Source organism: Aplysia californica, unplaced genomic scaffold, assembly GCF_000002075.1.
Source record: "Aplysia californica isolate F4 #8 unplaced genomic scaffold, AplCal3.0 scaffold00012, whole genome shotgun sequence".
NCBI classification, from domain to species: domain Eukaryota; kingdom Metazoa; phylum Mollusca; class Gastropoda; order Aplysiida; family Aplysiidae; genus Aplysia; species Aplysia californica.
The window spans coordinates 691,689-714,478 of NW_004797282.1; the positions used below are offsets into that span (position 1 = coordinate 691,689).

Consider the following 22,790-nt stretch of genomic DNA (forward strand, 5'->3'; position numbering starts at 1 on the left):
ATGTTGTCCGGTAAATATTGAGCCCCCTTAATCCAATACTGCTCTACATCGTTGCACAAGTCGAAAGTGAAAGGAATCTTTTTATGAGACACTTGCTGGCAACAAACAGTGGGTTTTTTGTCACCAAACTGGTGAAATGCTTGTTAGTGTCTTGGTTATTATTCAAATTCATTTTATTACAGTAATGTTAACAAATATGACACTTTTCTTTTCCAACAACATAGATGTTCATAGTTATTGCGTCTGGATCTCACTGGTGTTACTCCGGCCTTCGGAGAGTGCGCGCTCGCCTTTGCGTAATTTTCCTCCTTTTTTGAAATTCCTGAGTGGCAGCTATGGTCTCTGTACAAAATGTTCTTTTGGTCTTGAAGTAATAGTTTTCCTTTTTCTTTGCTCATGGTGTTCTTGTGCTTTTGAAGTAATCATTTTACTGTGAAATTGTCGCCACTGACTGAAGTTGTCTTTAAACCATTCCCAAAGTGGTGATATTAACATGTTCTTATCAGACCGAAGGGCTAGAACCCAAATGGCCGCTGAATCGGAAAAGTAACATGTTCTTATACACAGGAACAACATAGGGGGAACTGCTGCTTTCTCTTTCCTCATCCTTTTCAAGCATAGGGCTGCATTTGTGTTACATGTGTCAATTTGAAGACAGACATGCGTTTCTGTTATGAGTGTCTATTTAGGGAGGGCACAGAGTTTTTTAAGAGAGCCCATTAGGGTCACACTACTCTGGTTAATTTTATCATCGCTGCCTCAATTATGTGATGATTTATTTTTTGGCGGGTGCTCTGGTGTGGTTTGCTCCTTCTTTAGTGTCAAACATCTATTTTCCTTATTTCTCCTAATTCTTTTTAGGTGCTCTCTTGTAGCACCTCTAATCTTTGGCACTTATATGAACTAATTGTGTTGCAAGTGCTATCAAACTCCTACTAAAAACAAAAATATTATTTATGTACTCCCTGTGGCTTTTGTGTGTTTTGCTCAAAGCTATTTCACTTTAAGATGTGTGGGGTATGGGAAAAGTTTCACTCATTGTTTTCCCAAATAGGATGTTGTCATGTTTAAAGGTTTAAAGGATGTTTTTTCATCTTGTACCTTCAAGTGTCCAATCAAGTGACTTCAAGTGGGTGGTTGGCGAGTGCTCTGGTGTGGTTTGCTTCTTTTTTTCTATCAAACATCTGCTGTCCTGATCTCTCCTGCTTTTTTGTGTTTGTTACTCTCTTGTAACATCTCAAATCTTCGGCACTTATATGACCTTATTATTGTGTTGCAAGTGCCGTAAAACTTTTACTAAAACTAAAACACCTTCAGATAACATGCTGATGTGGCCTCATAAAAATTGTGTTCCCCAGACAACCTGGATGTGAAAACGTGTGCTCTGTACCTGAGACTGTTACAGAGATTACTTCTTCAGCTGCCCCCTGCCAAGAACTCTTTTCTCTCTGGCTCCAAAGACACGTCAGACTCTGAAGATGATCTTGAGGAAGATATGGTATGGATATTTGTTTATTTTGTAATATTTTTAACCTGTGAATGGCTTTATGTTATAGTTTTATCTGGGTGTGTGTAGGCGATGGGAATTGTCTTTCCAATTTTTTTTCATTTTGTATCCTTGATAAAAATTACAAACTATGTATTTTTGAAAAATTTATACTCATTTCTTGGCCTGTTTGTGTAAAGTTACACAAAACTAGTCTGCAGAAGGCTCAAGTCTTGTTCTGTTGTTTTGTTCTTAAATGACCTTTGACCCATCAGTTGATTTTAATGCAGAGAACCACAAATTAATTTTCTTTAGATTGCTTTTTTTGACCAGCGGTTTGCCACTCTGTCTTACTGCCCTTGTCCTTGCCGTCAGGATATTGGCATGACGAGCCTGGCAAACCTGCACATGGAGTGTCTGCGAATGTTGGACTCGGAGGCTCACCTCAAGTGCATCTTTGGCTGCCTCATGAGCCTGCCTGCCTCGGACTACATTGAATCTTTGGCCTCTCTCTCGCACTGTCTGCTGGCTCATCAAAAAATGGCTCTCCATAAAGTGAGGTGAGTTGTTGATATTAAAAGTTTAACAACAAATGGTATTTTACTTGTCTCTGAATTCATTTCATATTGAAAGAGAGTTGGCCTTTATTTTGATGTTTCAACATATATTCATATAATACATAAAACTAAGCAATGGCTACAGTGTCATTGGATAATCAAATATATTGCTTGTGACTTTGAAAATGGAATATGAAGTCTTGTGAGAACTTGGACATTATGCAACTCCTCTTGCAGAGAAAAACTTTAATTTAGAAAATATAGACATTCTCAGCCCAATGTTTAGCAGCTTTTTCAAAAACGGTTTTCGTTTTTGCTGTTCAAAGTATAGTGAGCGTCTTCCAATGATAATTTATTTTCAGATTGTTGTATGTCCTGGCATTCAACTCTCACTTCATGAGAGGTCTGTGGGATGCATGCATGAGGGTCTCTATCCCCACTGTCACAAGGTCAGTGTGTTTTGTTTTCTCCCACTGTATAATATTTACAGATATGTGGTTTCCAGGGTGTCCAGCAAAGTCGTAAAGTCGTAAAAAAGTCGTAAATTCGGCGCCCTGGTCTTAAAGGTCGTAAACGGTCGTAAATTTGCCGTGGTGGTAGTAAACTGCCGGTGGTCCGGTCGTAAATACGGCCGGCAGTCCGGTCGTAAATTCCGGTAAGACTTTTCAGTGAACGGAATCACTCTCCAGTGAACGGAGTCATTGCCGCGGGACTCGGCGATAACCAAGTCCATCTTTGTAGTCCGCGCATGTGTCTGCGCATTGTTTCAGATGGCGCTGCAGTCTTTATTTTGAAGCTCTCTTTCGTTTTTCCAGAAGAAAAATAGGAATAGCACATTAGCACAGCCTTTTAGTTTCACTTTTTAATCTAGTGGCGAGCGAGCACGCGATTGCCTGCCTATCCTCCATTGTGAAGACTGGACTTCGTTATTTTCGTTTCAACCGGCCAGGACAACTTTGATCTAGTTCAAGTTTAGGACTGAATCAAAAGGATTCCTTATTTTTGTTTATACGGTGTTGCAGTCAATTTCACTAATGGGAAAGTGCTATTTCAACCGCGAGTGGCTGAAAGATGATCGTTTTGCCGAGTGGCTGGGCCAAGTTCCAAACAACCCTGGTCTGTTTTTCTACAGAGTTTGCAAACAGCAGGGTTCGATAGGCACAAATGGCGTTAAAGCCTTATTGTCACATTCAAAAGCAGCGAAGCATAGATCCTCCTTGCAAGCAGCCAATGAATCCCATGTCATGTTCAGTTTTGTGAAAAGCAAGGATGTGTTCACGAACAGTAAGTCACAGACTCAAGCTCAATCAACTGATGACACAACTCAACAACCTTCCCAGCCCCAAAAATCCACAACTAAAACCTCCACAACTGAGACCGTTGCAAAATCTGGCACCTTAGATGCACACATATGTGATGAAAAAACTCTGATGGCAGAAGTGAGATGGGTCCTTCATCTTGTTGGCTCTCATTCCAGCGCGAGGAGTTCGGATGATGTGTCAGAACTTTTTCCTGTCATGTTCAGTGACTCAAGGATTGCACAGCAGTTTCAATGTGGGCGAACAAAAGCAGGGTACCTAGCTGCGTTTGGACTCGCACCAGTTCTTCTCGAGGAAATTGAAAAACAGATCAGAGGTGTTCACTGTTACACCATTCTGTTTGACGAAAGCTTTAATTCTGAACTTCAGAAAAAACAAATGGATGTTCATGTGAGGTTTGTTTTGGACCATGTGGTGCAATCAAAATACTACACATCTTTTTTCATGGGCCACGCCAAAGCAGTGGACATTGAAAAGAACATTAAGGATGCAGTTGGGAAACTTGGAAATGAGAGATTGCTTCAAATTTCCATGGATGGACCCAACGTGAATTTAAAAGTATTCAAAGATCTTTCTGTTGAACTAGAGAAAACTAAGAAGTGTCAGTTGGTGAACATAGGAACATGCGGTCTCCACGTCCTCCACAATGCATGTAAGGATGGGATGAAAGCGTCGGGCTGGGAACTGGACTCCCTGCTCAGGTCCGTGTATTACCTGTTTCAGGAGTCCCCTGCACGACGGGAAGACTTTTTCAAAATAACTGGCTCGGCAACCTTGCCACTTCCATTTTGTGGCCACAGGTGGCTTGAAAATAAAGGGACAGTTGAACGTTTGTTGTCTGTCCTCCCACAGATAAAGAAGTACATAAACGCCTGTAAAGATGGTCAAGCATCAGAGCCCCTATGCAAGTCATACAAGACCATCTGTTCATTCACAACAATTAAGTCCAAAAGCGTGTCTGACAGGGATGTATTAACAGTTAGACTAGATTTCAAGAAAATGTGCACTCATGTGATTGCCAAGATAGTTGACAAAAGTCCAATCGCCTACAAGTTTGCTTGTGACTTGACCTGTCTCAACCCGAGAAATTTTACATGCACAGGCGCTTCAGAGAGATTTGCTGATGTTGCAAAATATCTGCATGTAAAAAGGTGGCTCTCAGCTGAGGAAGTGGACGATGCCATCTTCCAGTTTCAGGAATTGAGAAAGTTGTATGAAGATGATGGTGAAGTAGTCAGACTCGATGAAGTTTTCAAAAGGATTGACTTGACAAGCATGCCTGCTCTGAGAAAAGTAATTAACATCATTCTTACCCTGAGCCATGGAAATGCGGAAGTTGAAAGAGGATTTTCTGTCAACAAAGAGGTCTCGGTAGAGAACATGGCAGAGAAAACAATCATAGCAAGACGAGTCGTCTGCCAATTCATCAAGAGTCATGGTTCTCCTGCAACTGTGCCACTGAATAAAGCTCTGTTGACTTCCTGCAGTGGGGCATATAAGACATACAAAGCAGCCCTGGATGAGCAAAGAGAAATGAAAAAAATGGGAGAAAAGACCAACGGAAAGAAGAGAAAAGCAGAAGACTTGAAGAAAATGAACTGTAAGAGGAAGAAATTGGAACTGAACATTGACATGTTGGTCAGAAAAGCAGATGAAATGGCAGAAGAAGCAGAAACATGTCGTGCAACCAAGGCTCATGAGCTCATTGTTCAAAGCAATGCAATTCGTAAGGAGTCAAAGGCTAAGAAAATGGAGCTCTCTGAACTCAACACTTCCATCAAAGCCTTGGAGTGTGAGCTTGAACTATAAAGGTGCAAGTCGAGTAGAATCAGTTTTGTATATAGTGTATATATTAGCTGTTGTTACTACGTGGATCCTATATTGTTTATCAGGGTATTGATTATTCAAGCAAATTTCTGTGAGTTAAGATTATAAACACATTGAAGCCATCTCACCCATAGGACTATTATTCACTGTTGAGCCCACCCATGTATAGAAAGAAATGACTATAATGAATACTAATACTTGAGAATCCCTTGGAGATACTGAGAGGTTTCCTGAGGAAGACAAATTACATTGGAAGTGGAATGGTGAAGGCACCCAAATTCATGGACCTTGAACTGGATAAGCTACTGTTGGATCATGCCATTACTAGTACAAATTCTAAGACCCTGTATTGGATTATCAGCCCACTCCACAAGAAAACCAAACTCTGGCGCCTATTGGATTATTACAGTTGAGTGTAAAGACAAGAAAACCAAACTCTGGAGCCTATACTGGATTATTTACAGTTGAGCCTTCCCTTGTCAAGAACTAAAAGTCACCTGGATTGAAGTTACGACAGAATTTGAGGTGAGAAATCTTTTGTTTACTGTCTTGTAACGGTCTGTAATTAAAAAAATACTATATGTTATTGATGGCGCAAATGAAGCTTTCGAGCCGGTGTGGGACTTGATTTGCTGGGTAGTAAATTTCTTTTCCAGGTAGTAAATTTTTTCAGGCAAAACTGCTGGACACCCTGGGTTTCAGTACTATGAATCATATCTGGAATGAGTGAACGGGTTGTTGTTCCTGTGGTGTAGATTTCTCCTTTTTTATATATGTATATATTTTACTATTATTGAAGTCTATTTTCAAGCTTAATGTGGCGGTGTAGGTTTTAGTAAAAAGAAGCGCATCAGCAACATGATTGTTGTCATTAACTGGGGGAAAAGTTTAAAAGACAGAAACAGCAGAAGGAAAGAAAAAAGTAAGACTTACAGTGGCACCCCCTGACCGCCTGGGATTTGATTGTTGCTGTGCTGATTTTTTAGTAACCTATTGTGCTACTCAAATGGAATGAGTATCCCTTTCCATGTTACAGTGCTTATAAGTATTTGAAATTCTCATTCTGTCAAGGTTCAGAATTGTGCGAGAATAAAAATCTTTTTATGTAGGTTATGGAGTAACATTCTTGAGGAGTGACTATATCCAGGGTTTGGAGGTTGGGAGTGTTTTGGAAAAAACTAAAATTCATTCTGATTCATTGATATGTGTTGATTGAATCTTTTGGCTTTTCCCCCCCTTATAATGATGTCTGTAGCTCCTGTTCCAAATGCTTACTTTAAAGTTACAATATTGTTTACAGGTCAAGCACATCATTGCTGAACATGCTGTCCAAGGGAGTGCCCATGTCACAGGAGAACATCCAGCGGATTGTGCCGCTGCTCTCCACATTCTGCTGTCTCTTCAACCACTCTCTTCTCACCATTCATGACGCAGACTTCTACGGTGAAACAGAAAGTGAGTTAATGATAGTGTACGAATGATGCTTCTCTGAAGAGTTTCAAAACTACTGTCATTGTTCTCATTCCTAAGATGTCATTTTGTGTTTAACAGTACATGCCCCGACATATGGATATAATATCAATTTGCCTTTTCTCCTACAATTTTTAGAGATTTTGGATATCTTCAAAGCGCTATGTTAAGGCCCAACTAGGAATTTGGTCAGAATAACCGAGACTTTCCTTTTATTATGGCCTACCACCATGCCATAAAACAATGTTTATATACCTAAAATTTCAAGTTTTGTCAAAGAAAGTGTGATGTGAGCCAGAAAAAGACATGAGGTTTTCTTTTGCTCAAATCTGTGAAAATGACTTGGGGGGCATTATCAGAATGTACTACATCCAATGATAATTTCTAATGGACATGGAAAAGACTTACTGTCTATTTTTTGAGAATGAGTGGGATATGTCCTTTTTTCAAGATTGATCCGATCTGGTTATAAGATCATTGCATAAGCTTCACATTGTGTCGATGGGTCCGCACCATTTGTTGTAAAATTTTATTATTTTGTTACAGATATAGTAGAACTGCATGTTTGCCGACAATCGTCTGAAATCCGACAATCGCGACCCGACCCGCGAACCGGCCGATGCTATCGCTAGGCCCGCCTGTATCAGTCAATGTGCGTAGTGCGAGGCCTGGCCGACTGCCGGCGACCCCTTTTTCTCTCGTCGGCACTTTCGTTTTCGTGCCGACCGCCGACGCGTGCACCGCCGACTTCCGACGTCGGCGTTTCCGACATAATTGTCGGAACCTAGATTTAAGTAGAAATGCGAATACGAAAAAGGAGGACAACTTAAATTATCTACTTTCAGTTTCGTGCTCGAGCGGCCATTTTGAATTTCGTTTGTTGACTAATTCAATTGTTCAGATCGTGTGGATTCATTCAAGTCCGACTCTCTTGTTCTAATAGAATCTAGATCTAGATTTATATAGATCATTATAGACCTCAATGGAGGATTCATATTCCAATTCTATTGTGTCAAACCCTATCATAGGTTGTGCTGTAATATTAATATTGGTAAAAATAAGCATTTCATCAGGTGCGTGAATTATTTATTTATTTAGATCTATCTAGATCTAGATCTAGAATCTAGACTCAGCTGAGTCCCTCTGTTCGGAATCGGATGCAGATTTCTAGTTCAAGGCCTATTCCTATTCACTTGTTCTACAAGATCTAGATCTAGATCTAGATTTATTTAGATTACTAGATCTATATGGAGGATTCATATTCCAATTTTATTGTGTTATTGTATCAAACCCTATAGCAATGTAGATGTAAGCCATATAGATCTAGAATCTAGATCTAGATCTAGATTCTATATGCTCCTTGTTTGTTTTGGAGTGTGGTTTTTTAATTTAAAATATTTTTTTTTCATTTAGGACTTGTTTTGGCCTTTTTACATAAGGCCCGTTGCAGGTTCTTTTTGGGGGTCGGGTTAGGGTTAGGTCTCTTCTTTATTGTGTTTGTTGGGGTGGTCGCTCGTTACTCGGATGTCCTTCCTTATGACACCCACAAAGTCTTTTTTGGGGGGGGGGTTGCTCAAAATTTTCAGACATTATGGTTGAGGCTCACATGCAGGTCTAATATAGATATTTCTTAATTTTATGTGAAATTTAGTTAAACAACTTATTTTCATGACTTTTGAAAGCTTTTTGTTGTGTGCATTTTAGATGTCCCTTTGCTTTTCAGCATCTTTGTCTAGCATGCCGTTCACTTTGGATGAAGTCGTCCCAATGTGTCGTGCTCTAAGAGATTGTTGCTTGGGCATAATCGAGTTGGCACATCCAGATTCCAGAGTTGCCATGAGCGATGATTACATCCAGGTCAGTCACATTTAAGTTTGGGAAACTTTAAATTCTTTATGATTTGTTAATTTTTTCACATCTTTATTCTTATAGTTGTTTGAAGCCATTCTGTGGGGGTTTTTTCATGGCAGAGTCTGTGGTTATAAGGCCCTAATAGAAATTTCCAGGCATACTAAATGATAACAATAAAGTACCAAAATCGTTTAATTGATGCTAATAAGGTCGATTTTATTATTTTAAAAAAATAGTTTTTGAAGCAGGTAAAAAGTATCCTTTTGTCCAAGACTAAACAATTTTTATCATTAGGTGGTTTCCTTTTTTGTAAACTTGAGAATAGTAATGGAATATGAGTAGACTGGTTTCTAATTTGATGTAAGCCTTAGTACTTTATGAAGATTGTTTTTATTTTTTTCATAATTGCTTTCTTGATGCAGGCCCTTCAGAAGACTGGAGTTCTGAACAAGAGCAACAAGGATGAGGAAGTTGTAGAGCAGACTCGTCTTTGGGCGTACCTTTTCAAGGTTTGTGGCTTCTTTACACAATAACATGATGTTGTCTATTGATTTTCCTTGTTGCCTGTGAAAGTGTGCTGTAATGAGACGAATGAATACAAATTATCCGGTCTTGTCACTTGTAGCTATAACAGTAATCAAAAGCTGAACGTTGCTGGTTGGTGGGTGCTCTGGTGTGGTTTGCTTCTTTTTTCCTATCAAACATCTGTCGTCCTTATCTCCCCTTCTTCTTTTTTTATGTTTGTTACTCTCTTGTAACACCTCTTATCTTCTGGTGCTCATATGACCTAATGCAGTTGTGAGCACCGTAAAACCTCTACTAAAACTAGTACTAAAAGCTGAATAATTGTTTTCATTTCATGGATCCTTTAACATGTAGGCCTATAATGCACTTCACAACTTTTCCTATACAAATTGTATTTTCGACGTTGGGTATGACCTCAGATAGCACTAACCATGTTTTTGAATAGGACATGATTTACTGTGCTACCTCAGCATATGTGTTCATGTGTTCCTAGAAGGATTGTTTTTTGTGTGAAACCATCATAGTGCAGTTCGTGTAAGCATAGTACAGTTGAAATTGCCTAAGGCAGCCTCCTGTTGTTGAGGAGAAAAGTGGTCATTGAAGACAGGTGTATTCCCTGCACCATGTCATTATAATATTTTTTTTTAAACGCAAGTGGGGAGTGGTTGTTTGTACAGGTGATTGTCTTGGACAGGTGGCCGCTAGAGCAGGTCTGACTGTATGAGTTAATTTTTTGTCCTCCAACAACTGTTTTTGTTTTTTCTGTTTGACCCGTCTCAGTTTTTGTAATTCCTGTTGCTATTGTATTCTATTATAATATATCTTTAATGCCACTTATTCCTTTGTTCACACTGCCCAGGTGATATCGACTTTGGTTAGACAGCTGCACAGCCGAGACAGTCGTCGTCCTTTTTGTCCCTACGGCCACTGGCTCGCCCCCAACGTCAACATTCGCACAGATAGGGTAAGCTTGTTCAGCCTTAACATATTGATGGTGTTTTGGTTTAACACTAACTGGAAGAATAATGTGATATTTTTTGGGGGGGATTATTATTATTTGCTGAGGTTGATCTGCTGGTTTTCCATTACAACCCCCCCCCACCCCACCCCCACCCCCACAGGAGTTTGCGGGCAATTATGAAAAGTATAAGAATTCTGTAGGCTCTAACTTAAATGTCTTCTCTGATCATTAAAATAAAAAGGTGATTTTTTTAAGGGTTTTTTTTTTTTCGCCATTTGGAAAATTTTAAAGGAACATTTACATAGAGCATAACACTATTACCATGTTGCCTATTGTTACTTTGATAGAATTCTATTTATAAGAGTCTTGAAATGAATGTGTGTTTTCTTTTCATTGCTTCATTTAAGTCTATTTGTAGTATATCAGATACACTCCCATTGCCTATGTAGTATTGAAAGATTACTGTATGATCTATTATCTCATTTTTTGTCTTCTCTGTTACAGCCATCCCAGATCTACTCTGCTCAGAATGCCATTTTTGTTCGGAGAGACTTTGGTACCCTAAGTTCTCTCACCAAAGCAAATACAGGTTAGAGCATATCCTACTCTTTGTATATATGACCAAGGATTTTATTAAGAGCACTTTCTGCTATTAGATTATTGCCAAAACTAATCCAATAGGACGAATAAGTTTCTGTTCATGCCCAAAATGTAATCAAGAGCACATTCTACTCTTTGTTGATGAACAAAACAGCTAAAAAGCCGTCTTCTCTTTTTCATGATGTAAGCATAATGTCAGGACACTCCTCTCTTTTTAATGTTTCCAAAGAAGCTTTTCCAAAAAGGTATTGTTGGCTGTTTATTGTTACAGCATAATCAAGTGAGCATTCAATTTTTTTTTAGAAACGGTTGCATAATGAAAATGTATCTAATTTCTAAATATATTCCATTTCAGACAAAGTCTAAAGAGCTTCTGGCACTGTTTTGATGTTTAATTTCATTATTGTCTTTCTTTTTTTTTTGAAAGCCTAGAACAAAGTGGTGATCATTTTGAATTTTCCATCTTTTCATCTATGGCCTTGGTCTCTGATTCCGATCTCTTTTCTCTCGCAGACACTGATGCTCCGCCCCTTGCCAACAGAGATGTAAGGAACCTAGTGATATTGACAGAGCTCCCCTTTGTTGTTCCCTTCCTGGAGAGAGTCAAGGTCAGTCATTCTTGCTAATGAAATACGCCTAGAAAAATAAAAGTCTTTTAACAAAGGATTTATATACACCAGAAAAATAAAAAGACAAAGCAAAGAACCTATATACACCTTGAAAAATAAGACAGTCTTTTTAAAGCAAAAAACTTACATAAATTAATGCCTTAGAGAATTGAAGCGTCTTCAAAACTTGCTGTAAAAATATTTAACGGGGCTCGCGGGTCTGGTCTAGGGCCTCAGAGACTGATTTTCACTCACTCTGAGCGCTTTTTACTTTTGTTTGTTTACGATCCCTCATTCAGTCTAGATTATATTGACACTAGTCACTAAGTGATTAACATAAACAGAATTCATATTTTATTGGGTTCTACGTTGTGTACTTACATGTTCGACGTTTATCCTTGTTTTTCTCAAAACACACTTTTTCACCACTTTTTGCTTGCGTATGCTGGTTGTTTTTCTCCTCCATTTTTAAATTTTACAACACAGAGACTTGAAATTTGGCTTTATAGTTAGAGGTATGGTTTGTACTTGTAGTGGGCTGGTTAGTTTTTTACATTTTGCTTTAGAATTATTTTTACAATTTTTTTTCCACCCCAAAAATATTTTAAAAAAAATCAAATTCCATATCCCCAACTTTGAGCTCAATTTTGGATACTTTCTAAGTATAGTATCAAAAATCAAAAATACCCAGCTGCAGGCACCTAATTATTTGTGACATTTTGCAAGTTACAGAATTTGAAAAAGTTAAAAACTGTAGGAATGGTGGAGAAAAAATAATTTCTATCCAAATTTCAAGATGGTCCCCGTTTCTATGGCTACGACTTACATAATCAAGTGTGTCAGCGGTTGAACATGAATCTTTTGTCTAAAGTTGTTTCAGTGTGTATTTAGTTTAAGATGTTGTCCCATAAGTATCAAGCCCCCGTAAAAAGAAAAGGGAATGGAATGGAACAAACAAAAAATTTAGCTACCATTATTGGATTGTTCATTTCACTGAAGTTACTGCCATCTTTCTGAAGTTTAATAATGTCTTTCCTGGAATTCTGGTCCTGTGAATTTTTAAAAGTTGCGCATGAGCATTGACAGTAGGTGGGTGGTTGGCGGGTGCTCTGGTGTGGTTTGCTCCTTCTTTTCTGTCAAACATCTATGGTCCTGATCTCTCCTTCTTTTTTTATGTTTGTTACTCTCTTGTAACACCTCTAATCTCCTGCATTTATATGACCTTATTGTGTTGCAAGTGCCGTAAAACTCTTACATTGACAGTTGCTGATCATAGCATGAATGTTTCGATTTCTTGCGCTTTCAGATCCTTCAGAACTTGATTGTTGTGGACAAGCAGGACAACCAAGGGGAGCTCACCAATTTCGGCATAGGCCCTTCTATTGTGATCAGCATCAGGAGAAACTTCATCTATGAGGATGCTTTTGAGAAATTATCTCCTGAGAATGGTGAGTAGTGAGTTGTTGCTAACACCTGTTGTTTTGTTTATGTGTATGTGTAGTTCAGTTTGAGTTTTTTGCCTAAAGCATGTTTTGTGTGTTTGTTAAGTAGTGGAAAGAACATTCCGGTTATTATGTCTTTCCATTTGTTTTATCAGGTAATAATGCTGTGCATGTATGTGACATTGAAAGGAAACATTTGGAGGGGGGGGGGTGTAATGCTCTAGAGAGTTTGGTATGTTAATTTTTTTTTATTTTAAGGGTTTTTTTTTCTCCTTTAGGTGTTTTTGAGAGAGTGTGTGTGTGTGTATGCTTATTCAGGGAAATACAAAATAGAAATTACATTCCTTTTACAGCACATGATTGCAGTTTTATGTTCTTACTTAGAAATTGTTAATCTATTTTATTTTTTTTTCGTTCTTTCCAATTCATGTTCTTATATATGAAACTACTTGCCCTCAAAGTGGCTTTGGCTTCTTTTCTCGGTGCACAAATGATTTCATAGTTTTTTTTTCATCAGAGCCTAATCTAAAAAAGAAGATGCGCGTCAGCTTACTCAACGCAGCAGGACTGGATGAGGCTGGCATTGATGGTGGTGGAATTTTCAGAGAATTTCTGTCTGAACTGTTGAAGACCGGATTTGACCCGAACAGGGGCTTCTTCAAGTACACGGCTGACCGCCTGCTGTACCCTAACCCAGACTCTGGGAAATTGGTGGAAAATTTTTCTTCTCATTTCTACTTTTTGGGCAGAATGCTGGGCAAGGTATCATTCATTAATTGTTGTTTTTTAAATTGTAATTATGTCTTTTTTTTTCCTCTCTCCCCATCTACAAGTATAAGTTTTCGTCCTTTTGTATGCATAATCGATCCTGTCTGATCTCATGCCTCTTTGCAGTACCATTTTGGCTTGTTGTCTTTCCATTGTTTGGAGGAAGAATAGGCTATGTTGAAATAATAGAATCCTTTGCTTCCTTCAAGTATTACCGGTACCCTGATGTTCCATGGTTGTAATGATGGGGGGGGGGGGGGAATGAAAAAGACAGACTGACTGACTGACATACAGGGGGAAGTCTATGTGCTGCCTCAGTTTTTTTAGCGCCACTACTCTGTCCTTTCTAAAAAGGGGCGGGTTTGGTCATTCTAAAGAGAATTCACTGTTTATTTCTTCTTTAAATTGAGCTGTGATACACTTTATAACTTCACATGGGACACTTTCTCGCTTATTAGTGGATCAAATGTTATCAAACAAGCATAGTAAGGACTCTTAAGATCCTCAATCAAATTTGAGAAAAAAATTTAGTTTCCATGGATAAGGCAGTCATATTGGATTTTGTTGACATGTCTTACGTAATTAATACCTCACTTATTTTTCATGGAAATAATAATTTTTTTTCATGCATCTTGGCAAACAATAGATCTGCAAATCTGAGGGATGAAATTTCCCTAAACATACTAGAAAATTTTTCATGAATTTTTTCCTGTGGTAGTATTCATGTTTGCAAAAAAATTGTGAAAATCCACACTCTAAACGCCACCAACAAAAAAGTATTCAATAAATCAAAAATTCATCACTGAAATATTTAGCATTACATCTTTTCTTCATTCTGTGAAGATTTCATGAAGATCGGACAAAAAATGGTGAAGCTATTTTAAAAAATGAAAAGTATAAAGAAAAACCATGTTTCGAGAAAACGGGCAATAAAGAAAAATAAAAGATTGACTTTATGAAGAAATTGCGATGGAATAATTGTAAGAGAGGCAGAAGAAGCTAAAAAATGCCTATGACTTATAATCCATAGTTTTGAGCCAAATCGGGACTTTCGGGTTGTAGCCCCCCCAACCCCCTCCTTTCAACACTGCAGTAAGTATGCAATACAGTAAACAAAAACATTTGTTGAAATTCAGTTATGACTGCATGATCAAATCAGGTGAACTTTGACACTGTCATTCCCTCACATGGATCTGTTAAGCTGACTCTCAATCTTCAGATCAGCAGTTTAGTTTCATAATAACCAATATTTTACTTTGTTCTGCTGAGTCCAGAGTACAAGTTACCTGAATTTACAGCATGATACGTTTGTATTTACCTGAATTCTCAGCATGTGCTTGTTGTTTTTTCCCTCCAGGCTTTGATGGAGAACCTACTGGTAGAGATTCCGTTTGCTTCCTTCTTCCTCTCTAAGATCCTGAGTCCATCCAACATCAGCTTGGACATCCACCACCTGCAGTCCATGGACCCACTGATGTACAAGTATGTTTGTTCATTTGTTTGTGACAGTTTTTGCTGGACATCGGAAGTATTTTTTATCTCGTTTTCTATGAACTCGTTTGTCATGGTTCTTAGATTTTTCCTCCTGCACATGATGGGTAGTGTGGGTGGGGGCGCTCCTGTGGTAGACCCTACCACATTACACCCCCCCCTTCCGCCAATGTTTGTCTTTTTTTTTTCTTGTTGCATTTCCCCAGCTTGAAATTACTGCTTTTGTGTCAATGAGCTTCTCTATTCTCAAACGTTTTATGTTTTCTTGGTATCTGATGCCTTTGTGCTTATATTTTTCCTCCTGTGCATGTGGGTTTTTTTAATTGTTAGTGTTATATTGTCGTAAGCACATACAGTGCTGTAAGTCTCGGTAGCCGCCGCCCCCCCTCCCCCCCCCCAGGGCAGTGCTACTAACTGAAATGTCTTTAGGCCATTCCCAAAGGGGGGATATTTATATTAACATGTTCTAATACACAGTTGAATTGTAAATGGGCTGATTTATCAATGTCATATTCCCGCTTACAAATACCCCCAACATACCTGCCACTATACTGTCTTCCCACTTAGCTCCTCTCTACACTTGTCTTGGCCCGATAGAATAGGCTAACACTAACGATGTCACCTTAGCAGAGACTGAGCCCACCATTTCGGAACTTCATGGTGACCGTAAAGATGGTTCCAGTAGGGAACGGGATAGAGGGTGCCCACGTCCCTCGTGACTCATTGGAGCAGAGGAAGATAGGACTAACGCTAACAGTACTTAAACGAAATCCCTCATCATCACTCATCACCACTATTAATGTTAAAATCATCACCTCTCTCAGATCAATGACTTACATCTATAATCCTGGAATCTCTATCCGCTATTACAGTTAATTGATATACTAAGTATGCATGTAATACACTATTGGACACAATCATATGCACTTTTTTCTACTAATCAGATGGCGTCAATCTCATATAAATGGGCAAGGGAAAAAAAAAAAAAGAAAAAAAATCAATGTCATACTCGTATTGTGCTCGAACAACATATGGGGAGCTGCTGCTTTTTCTTTCCTCATCCTTACTATCGTCATTTTCCTTCTACTTCTTTTGCATGTTTGTCACTCTCTTGTGAACTGCTATTTTTGGGGTGCCTTGATAGTCGAAACAGACTTTGTGCTGTTGAGGCTAGAGAGGTGAGCAAAGTAATCCTGATTCCCCGTTTTTACTTCTATTAACATCCACCCCTTGGCGCTCATATTACCTTATGCAGTTGCGAGCACCGTAAAACCTTACTAAACTATACTAAACTGGTTCGATCTTGAAGAAATGTGACAGTTACTGTATTGGTTGGTGTCGGTTTGTAACTCTTAATTCTAACCATGAGTGTGTTCCTTTGTTTCAGAAACCTTTTGTACTTGAAACACTATGAAGGGGACGTTGCTGATTTGGGCCTGGACTTCACTGTGGTGAACAGCGAGTTTGGAGAGACGAAGGTGAGAGATAAAGAGAACATGGCATCTGTTTGTACAGTTGAACCTGCTCTAATGGTCTCCTGTATAAGACAACCAGCTGTACTAACGGCCACTTCTCATTCCCACCTTTGCAGTGGTTTTTTTAACATTATAATGACACTGTGTAAGAGAGCCTTCTGTCTTTTAGGGGCCACTTTTTTTTACAAGGAATGGCCGTCCTAAACACTTTTGACTGTATTTTTTGCTTTGTCATGAATAATTGAAACTGTACTGTATTCAGATTATGTCATTATTGTTATAATTATTATTATTATCATTTGTTTGCCCTGTTGAATGCACAAAAATTTGACTGTGTCGTTCGTGAATTCAAAGTAAAAATTCATTAGGTGGCTGGCACAATATTGAAAAATAAATCGATTAAAAAGTTAAATGACCTGTGCATTATGATTTGGTTTTTTAGGTAGGCTGTCTTAATGCAAGATAGGAAAATTATGACTTTGAGGATGAAAATGTAAGAGTAGTAAAAAGAAAATAATATGTGTACATAAAAAGTTTAATGACTTGAATATATGTGTTTTTGTTTTTTGCTCTACCCTGCAGGTTGACGAATTGAAACCAGGAGGGCGTAACATTCCGGTGACTGACGCCAACAAGATTGAGTATGTGCATCTCATGGCAGATTACCGAATCAACAAACAGGTACTGAACTGCTGTGTGTCACACATTGTGCATAATTGCCGCATTACTGGGTGTGTAGCGAAACAAGAGCTCATTTATTTCATATAATTTCATGCAAGGTCTCTGTCTTTTAGATTTAAAAAAAACAACCCAAAGAGGTGTAGTGTTTGTTAAGAAAAATTCTTTGAAATTTTTATCTGCTTTCTTACAGGGTTTTTGTTCTATTTATTAGAAAAAAGGAACAACTGATACTGGTTGGATGAAGGACTGTAAACCATCCCTTTTTCAGGATATTAGGAGTTATTAGTGTGGGTGGTTGGCAGATGCTCTAACTAAGGATCTCTTGTGCTAAGATTTGGCCGCACTTGGCAACGGTAGCCTAGCGGTTGAGGCAGACAGAGGGAAAAGATACTGGACAAGTTGACAACATGGGTAGGAACAGCAAGAGCAACAGACACCATTGCTGCAACGCAAGACAGGGTGAAGTGGAGGTCCATGATAGCCCACGCCATTCAGCAAGGTACCGGATGATGGTGATGAGCCTAGTGGTTAGTCTACCGGATCTATAATGGTGAGATTGCGGTTTCAGGAGTTCAAGCATCATTTTGGTCTGAGGTGTCCTTTGGAAAAGGCACTTTACATGAATTTCTTATTTGACTCGATTCTTTTAGAGATGGATGTTAAAACCCGGAGGTCCCGCTTCTTAAATAACCTAATAGTGTTGATAGGGGGAGTTCAAACCCATACCATTTCACCATTTTCAGATCCGGCCACACTGCAACGCGTTTCGCCGTGGTCTGAATGACGTGATCCAGCTGGAGTGGCTGCAGATGTTCAACAGCGGTGAGCTGCAGGTGCTCATCTCAGGGGCTGCCGTGCCCATAGATCTGGAGGACCTGAGGCAAAACACCAAGTACTCGGGTAGGTCCACTTCTTTTCCTTCTTTCTTTATTCTTTCTTTCCTTGTGCTCGTCTCGGGGGCTGCCGTGCCCATAGATCTGGAGGACCTGAGGCAAAACACCAAGTACTCGGGTAGGTCCACTTCTTTTCCTTCTTTCTTTCTTTTTTCTTTCTTTCTTCTTTCTTTCTTTCCTTGTGCTCGTCTCGGGGGCTGCCGTGCCCATAGATCTGGAGGACCTGAGGCAAAACACCAAGTACTCGGGTAGGTCCACTTCTTTTCCTTCTTTCTTTATTCTTTCTTTCCTTGTGCTCGTCTCGGGGGCTGCCGTGCCCATAGATCTGGAGGATGTGAGGCAAAACACCTTGTACTCGCATAGGTCCACTTTTCTGTTCTTTTCTTTTTTCTTTGAAATATTTTTTTTTACAAAATCAAATCACTGAGACTCGAGAATGCCTTTGAAATTTGAAGAAGTCTGTAAATAAAAATTGCTCTGAGAAAGTCCCGGGAAAATGTACAAAATCCTTGAAACCAAGTCTGATTAGGCTCTTGATTTTATTTGGTTCTGGTCATGTTTGTGATGTTCGTTCGGCATTCCCCAGTCCGAGAGTACGTTTTAGATGAATTACTGTAAGTACGTTTTAGATGAATTACTGTAAGTACGTTTTAGATGAATTACTGTAAGTACGTTTTAGATGAATTACTGTAAGCATGTGTTTGTCCTTGGTATTGTCAATGATTTTGTCTCCTTGCTGGGACAGGACTGTCAATGTATCTGCTGTTAGTTTACATCTATACTGGTCGCCTGACAGTTGACACTTTGATGAACACTAAACATTCATTAGATCCGAATAGACCACCTTCTTTCTGACCCTTACAGATCTTTTATTTTGCAATGTGTCTGTGCCCAGGTGAGTTCACCGACACCCATCCTGTGATTGAGACGTTTTGGGCCGTGGTCAGTGAGTTCACCGACCAACAGAAGCGACAGCTGCTCAAATTTGTCACCAGCTGCTCCCGCCCTCCTCTCCTTGGTTTCAGGGTATGTATGGTCCATGTGTTATTTTATTTATTTATTCAATCATTCCTTCATTTATTGTTGTTTAATTAAGGGGGAGGGAGGGATGCGTGCAAGAATCTGCTAAAGAAAACTGCTTCTTGATGGGCACAAGGGGGTGTTCTAGATGAAAAAGAAATGTGAAAATTGGTGAGAAATTTCCCTGAATACTGAATTGAAAGATACAATACGAGCATAGTCGGCTAACATTTTACAAATCATGTTGTAATTATATTTGGGAGCTATCTGGAAAAATGCCATTTTGAGAAAATCGAAGGTACGGTAAACATACCTGCCACTCATCCCGATTTAGTCGGGATATCCTGATTTTTTTCCCCAAATCTCAAGCATCCTGGTTTTCCGGATTTCGATCTCGTGTATCCCGATTTTTTGTCCCAGTCTGCTGTTGTGCCAGATCTTTCTAAAAACATTCTTTGCCTTTTTCTTTATCGCGGGAAGCACCCGTTGAACTTTTTGTCAGTATGAACTTGAAGCATTATTTTCCGAAATCTCGATGCCGGGTTTAGTAGTTGACTCGCCCCAAGTTGTGTGTGATCTTTGCCCGCACTCAGAATTCTCAGATGATAGCCTGATGACTGTTACAATTTGGGACATACAAATAATCAATAATATTCGTAGTTCCGCTGTTACTTTCAAAACAAGCCTTGTCCGAGGTCTGGTAACTGCGCGTTCACATCAAACACTCGGACTAGCGACAGTCGTTCTAACCTTTACATAACTAACTGTGCTGACAAGACTAACATACGGCCGTTGTCATTGCTTTGGTCTGAACGCTGTGGGATAAGAGATTTGTTGGTACATTTAGTCTGTCGGCCGCCGTTGGTATCCTAGAAGTAGAACGACCGTCGCTCATCCGGGTGTTTTGTGTGAACGCGCAGTTAGTCGGGCCCGTCATTAAAATTCAATTGCGCGCTCACATCACGGGACATGACTTCGCCGTGTGAGTTCCGCGTGTCGGGGCCTGTCCGTTGACGGGGGTCAACTTAAGTTCATTCACACTGGTTGAAGTGTCTTTCGGGACTTATTGGTTGAGGGGGGGGGGGGGGGTGTTGTTACACATCTGGACTAGGAGTACTTGACGTGATTCTTCAGGATTTACAAAAAATAATGATAACGCACGCATGCGAACACACACACACACACACACAAACACACAGAGGGCATATAGGCCTATTTATTTATGGATACCCCTGAAAAATGTTTAAGTCAGCTTGACGGTCACCTTGGTGATTTGCTGTTGATCCCAATTTTTTTCACCAAATCCCAATTTTTCCCCACTGAGATCCTCATTTTGAGGTTTCATGGAGTGGCAGGTCTGGAGAGTTTTCCCTATAACCCAAACAAATATAGACTCCGATGAAACCAAACTTCTCCTATAGGTAGGGAAATGCCCACTTTTGGAGTAGGTCAAGATTTCTGGAAACCCCCAAAATCTGGGTTAGCCCGCTTGTCCTTAAAAGTGACCATTTATTCCTCCTATTTGTCTTGTTCTACAGGATCTGTTCCCAGCATTCTGCATTCACAGTGCTGGGTCAGAGGTCGACCGCCTGCCCACCGCCAGCACCTGCATGAACCTGCTCAAACTGCCAGCTTTCCGCGACGCCAAAACCATGCGCAGCAAAATGCTCTATGCCCTGGAGTCGGGGGCCGGCTTTGAGCTCAGTTGATTCGCCTTCGACACCACAAATGTTTCTATTATATGGTTTGCACGAATGTTGGATATATATAAACCTGCTTGAAGGATGAATGGAGTCAGTTTTTCGAACTAACCTGCTACTGATATAGATGAATGCTCTGTTTGACTTATGCGAATAACGTGTAGATGTTATTACCGGCTTGTAAGGTGAAAAGGGCTAGCTTTGAGCTTGTATATTAGCCATTGACACTGATGAGAATGAAATTGTTATAATATTTAAATATATATATATATATAAATATAATCTTTATAAAGGATAGATATATGTGAGTGAAAAATGAAGTAAGGGTACTGGTATTTGCATGTAGAGGACCTGCGTGTGTATTCCCTGATCCTGTAGGTGTACTGTCATTTGATTTCTACGTTTTGTTTTTGTGTTCAAATATTTGTTTCCTTGTGTGTTCTTCCAGTGTTGTAAAATTTAATGGCATACTTTAGGCACTTTGTTTTACAAATTTCCATCAACACAACTGTTATGTAAGTACTCACTTGACTAGTGGGGTTTTTTTTCACTTGGGAAATTGTTATGGAAAAAGAAAAAGTTAGGAAGTGATATGGAGGGTTAATGAGGAGAAAAGGAAACCCTGTTATTTACAGGTAAGTTGAATTATTCTGTTAAGATGGTATGGCAAATTGATTATAAGAGCTTGATATTTTTGCATTCCGTGGACTTGCATTTTAAGGGAGAGAAGTAAGGACAAAATGAAAAAGCGGCAACAGTAAAAGTAAAGTAATGATGATAATAATAACAAATAGCATTTGTTTAGTGCACATTCCCATTTTAATGTAGGTAGATAAAAAGACAGAGGGAGAGAGATAGAAATTTGCCTCGGTTTGAAAGACTTATGTAGGTACCAGAAACTAAATTTTCAAACTAGCTGTATGCCAAATTTATCTGTTCCATTTGAAAGGCCTATATCCACGGAGCATTTTTGTACCATTCTTTAACCTCTCCGTCAATTTTTTAGAAAATTATAGTTTTTAAAAATTTGATCAAATTTGTTAAAGTCAGTCACTGGCTGCAACCCCATGTTTGACAGACAATAAAAAAAGTACCAAGTGCACTAAACATCTCCACATTAACAGAGTACAATCACTATAACAAATATATGGAGCCTAATTTTTTTCAAGACTGTGAGATCTTTACAAATCAGTATTTTATCGCCTCAAACACGATGATCTGTCGTTATTTCGACAAAAACACCGAGCGTTGACCCGGCGGCGCGCACCGGCCCCCGCGGCGAGCGAGTCGGCTCTATACTGTAGTGTACCCCGCGTGCGGGGTCACATGCTTTTCGAGTCTCGCGGAAGAATTGATGAAAAAAAATTCCAAGTTAATAACTTTATTCTAATAGAAAATGAACTGATCTTTTAGTTGATACCTGTTATAAGTCGGTATTATACATATTTTGTGTAAAAAGGGATCTTTAAACATTTTGACGGTATTTTTAAAGGCTTTCTATAAAGACGCCAAAGGCTTAACTTATATCACGGGAAAGCCCGTTTAAAGCTCTATAGTTCTCCGCCAATGAAAAGACGGTATTTAATCATCCCTCGTTCCGCGAAGCATTTGAATGCACGCGTGTCAATTTTTCAACCGGCCGACCTCGTATTCCGACCGCGAGGGGCTTCGCTTTCGTCGGCGATTCTCCAGCTCCTAAAAATCGGACATATAAACAACTTACACCATTGTAACGAAGAAAAGCTGAACTTTTACAAGGTGTACGGCATTTGGTGTTTTACAACGAAAGAGCAAAGAAACAGCGATCAGAATTACCATGATTTTACCGATACCATGCAGTCGGAAGGCTGCGAGTGCCCGTGAGGCCGTGTTTACGCTACCTAACTTATGACTACACCGTAGTTATGGCATCATGTATCTGTGTGTGTGTGTGGAATTCACTTTGCACTCATAAAAATGCAGTAAGTTTTTGCTTCTTTCTCAGGTTCGTCACTCTGAAATTTTTTCCCATCTTCTTTGTGGTCAAACATACTTGCCAGTGAAGTGGACTTGTTTGATTCAGGTATCAGAAGTTTTGAAACGATATTGATATATCGTGTAAGCATTGATGCATGTG

General features: G+C 39.4%; 1 protein-coding gene across 2 annotated transcripts in view; it reads left to right on the forward strand.

Annotated features, from left to right (window-relative positions):
* LOC101845738 (ubiquitin-protein ligase E3C) overlaps positions 1-21,635 on the forward strand; it is a 35,412-nt gene extending 13,777 nt beyond the window's left edge. The window contains exons 9-25 of one of the 2 annotated variants that reach the window (XM_005090051.3): positions 1,359-1,498; positions 1,862-2,046; positions 2,406-2,492; positions 6,490-6,644; positions 8,383-8,516; positions 8,933-9,019; positions 9,895-9,999; positions 10,501-10,585; positions 11,110-11,204; positions 12,511-12,652; positions 13,164-13,408; positions 14,772-14,896; positions 16,293-16,383; positions 16,963-17,061; positions 17,805-17,961; positions 18,850-18,980; positions 20,513-21,635. In XM_005090051.3, the coding sequence (XP_005090108.1) occupies positions 1,359-1,498; positions 1,862-2,046; positions 2,406-2,492; positions 6,490-6,644; positions 8,383-8,516; positions 8,933-9,019; positions 9,895-9,999; positions 10,501-10,585; positions 11,110-11,204; positions 12,511-12,652; positions 13,164-13,408; positions 14,772-14,896; positions 16,293-16,383; positions 16,963-17,061; positions 17,805-17,961; positions 18,850-18,980; positions 20,513-20,683 (2,234 nt within the window). In that variant the 3' untranslated portion in view covers positions 20,684-21,635. Of the gene's footprint in view, positions 1-1,358; positions 1,499-1,861; positions 2,047-2,405; positions 2,493-6,489; positions 6,645-8,382; positions 8,517-8,932; positions 9,020-9,894; positions 10,000-10,500; positions 10,586-11,109; positions 11,205-12,510; positions 12,653-13,163; positions 13,409-14,771; positions 14,897-16,292; positions 16,384-16,962; positions 17,062-17,804; positions 17,962-18,036; positions 18,203-18,849; positions 18,981-20,512 lie in introns of those variants that run through there. The other variant, XM_035970462.1, reaches the window with a different exon arrangement.
* Positions 21,636-22,790: the final 1,155 nt, after the last annotated feature.